Source organism: Capsicum annuum, unplaced genomic scaffold (assembly GCF_002878395.1).
Source record: "Capsicum annuum cultivar UCD-10X-F1 unplaced genomic scaffold, UCD10Xv1.1 ctg995, whole genome shotgun sequence".
Taxonomy (NCBI): Eukaryota; Viridiplantae; Streptophyta; class Magnoliopsida; order Solanales; family Solanaceae; genus Capsicum; species Capsicum annuum.
The window spans coordinates 4,241,942-4,244,449 of NW_025896043.1; the positions used below are offsets into that span (position 1 = coordinate 4,241,942).

Below are 2,508 nucleotides of genomic sequence, written 5' to 3' on the forward strand. Positions count from 1 at the left end.
AATAGATATATAAACACTAAATTCTAATATTATATTAACAATATATATATATATATATATATATATATATTTGAATTTGAATTATTTTAGAAATAAAAATTAATAATAATCAACTCTACATGTTGTTAACAGTTTTAAGTGTATTTCAGATATTTTGATAAAAAAAAATGCTTAACAATACTTATTTATCAAACACATCAATAACTTTTTTTTAATTTTAACATTTTTATCTAAACACATAACAGTTTATTATTAAAATAAATTTTAATACTTTCAAAAACACTTTTTAAAAGTCCCTTTTTTCTAACTTATCCGAACGGACTGTAAGAACCAAGCACATTAAGCCGTATTACTTTTTGTATGGCACACATTTCTATTTTTAGCCGAACTTGCTGATTGATTTATACTAGTTTTCTACTTTAGTTGGTGAAACTTTGGGAGGAAAAAAACAGTGATAATAAGATGACAATTTGACTAGTGGTATTTTGAATTATTGAATTTTGACTTTTAGATAAAAATGTTTTCTGCCCTTACTTAAGAATTATACACAACCTTTGTGCTGACTTGTCTTTGTAAAATGCTTGCATGATCTATAATCATGCATGGCTCTCACCATATGTCATCTGAAAGTCAAAACTATTTTTTTCTTCTCGTTAGCTAGAGAGACATATTTCAAATGATAGATAACGATGAAGCCTTTTTCAATAACCGACCGACAAATTTAAAACAACTTGAAGATATTTGAGGTATGTCATATTTACATGATTACATGAATTTTAACCTTCTTACTTAGATAAACCAATCAAACAAAACTTCCAAATTGAAGTCATATTTACATGATTACATGAAATAAACCTTAATAAATGAAATTAAAAATTTTAAAAATATGCATTAATCCAAAACCCTCTGCTCCCAATTTTTGGACTTGAAATCACCTCATACCCAATGGTTGGTTCATCTTTCTTTTTCATTTTCCAAGTACTTATTCACAAATCTTTTTTTTTTTTTCAAAGAATCACATTGGATGTCTAAATCTCAGTGGATCGTGACAGCAAGATCACAACCGAGGTCCAAATATCATGCATATTCACGTAAACTTCTTGGTCATTTCACTATGAAACCAAAAGTTGAGAAAAACCAAAACTTGGATGTGGTGATAATGGTGACAAAGGAGGCACCTCAAAAATACCTTTTGCATTTCCACAATCCCAAATCGGAGCCCAACTTGAAGGTGTTAATGGAGTTGCTACCATTTGTTCTCTTTTCACCTCTTTCTTCATCACAACTTGGTCTTCATTCTCAATTTCTTCTCTTGCCCTTTTCCCACAAGAATTCAAATTCACTTTTTTCTCAATCTCATTATTTTCTTGCTTAAAATTACTAACTTCAAGTGGGAAATTCAAGATTGCTTTGCTCCCTCTGAGCTTAAACGCGGCCCTGTCGTAAGCCATGGCCGCATCCACTGCAGTATCGAATGTTCCTAGCCAAACTCGTGTCCCCTTTCTATTTGGATCACGAATCTCCGCTGCAAATTTCCCCCATGGCCTTTGCCTCACTCCTCTGTATCGCTTTTTCTCTGAATTTTCCCCTGTTTTTGATTCGTCTGTTTTCTTGACAGAAGGAATTGAAATGTTCAACAAAGGTTTTCGTTCGTTGAAACTTTTCTTCTTTTGGGGTTTTACTTGGAATTCAGAGGGATTGAATTCCATTTTTGAGTTATTATTGAAGAAACTACAGAATTCAAGATTTGAACTCTCGGGATAAAAAGAGAAGTTGCTTTCGGTTTTGAGTTCAGAGACAAATGATTCTAAAGACTCAGAAGATGATGAGCTTTGTGAATAAAGAGTACTAGTTGTTTCTGAAGAAGTACAATAATTTTCCATGAAAACAACATCATCATCAAGAAGATGTTGCCTTATCAAATCTAGTGAAGAAGTATCCATTTGAAAAAGGAAAAGTTGGGAAGAGAAATGAAGAATTTCTTTTGTTTGGTTGTTGAATATATGGAATGATTGTAGGGAATTGAATTGAGTGGAAAATGAAGAGTGAAGAGGGAGATTATAAAGGGTAGAAAAATTTGAGTCCAAGGGAGGTTTCTTGGAGCCTTCTTGGTTAGAACAAGGAAGGTCTCTTGTGGGCTATCCATTTCTACTTTTTTTAAAGTATATATTTGAGTACCACTTGTTGTTTATTTTAATAGTAATAATAATAATAGCAATAACAATAATGGATGATTGATTAAAGTAATTCTTCTTTTGTCCAAGAGAAGAAGAAATTAAATAGATGATGTTGGTTCTATTTTGTTATTGTCATTGATGATGATGTGTCTTCTACCTAAACCCATGTTTCTAGGTTGCTTCTCATTCTTTTTCATTACTCATCTTTCACTTTTTTTTTCTTTTAACTTTGGGGTTTTGTTATTAGTTTCTACGACTAAAAAAAAAGTTTATTCTAACCGTATATAGTCTTATTTTATATTGCTATAAGAAGTTATTTCTACGTCTTGAA

The 2,508-nt window shown here is 31.1% G+C and overlaps 1 protein-coding gene across 1 annotated transcript; it reads right to left on the reverse strand.

The window, feature by feature from the left end:
• Window positions 1-770: 770 nt before the first annotated feature.
• On the reverse strand, window positions 771-2,248 carry LOC124885099 (ethylene-responsive transcription factor 5-like). Its single transcript, XM_047406160.1, has one exon. It carries the CDS (start codon window positions 1,941-1,943, stop codon window positions 1,113-1,115), a length of 831 nt encoding a protein of 276 aa, XP_047262116.1. The 5' UTR covers window positions 1,944-2,248; the 3' UTR covers window positions 771-1,112.
• Window positions 2,249-2,508: the final 260 nt, after the last annotated feature.

What these genes read in the sequence shown, in the direction of transcription:
- LOC124885099 (XM_047406160.1), bottom strand. Translation starts at nt 1,943, where the DNA reads ATGGATACTTCTTCACTAGATTTGATAAGGCAACATCTTCTTGATGAT.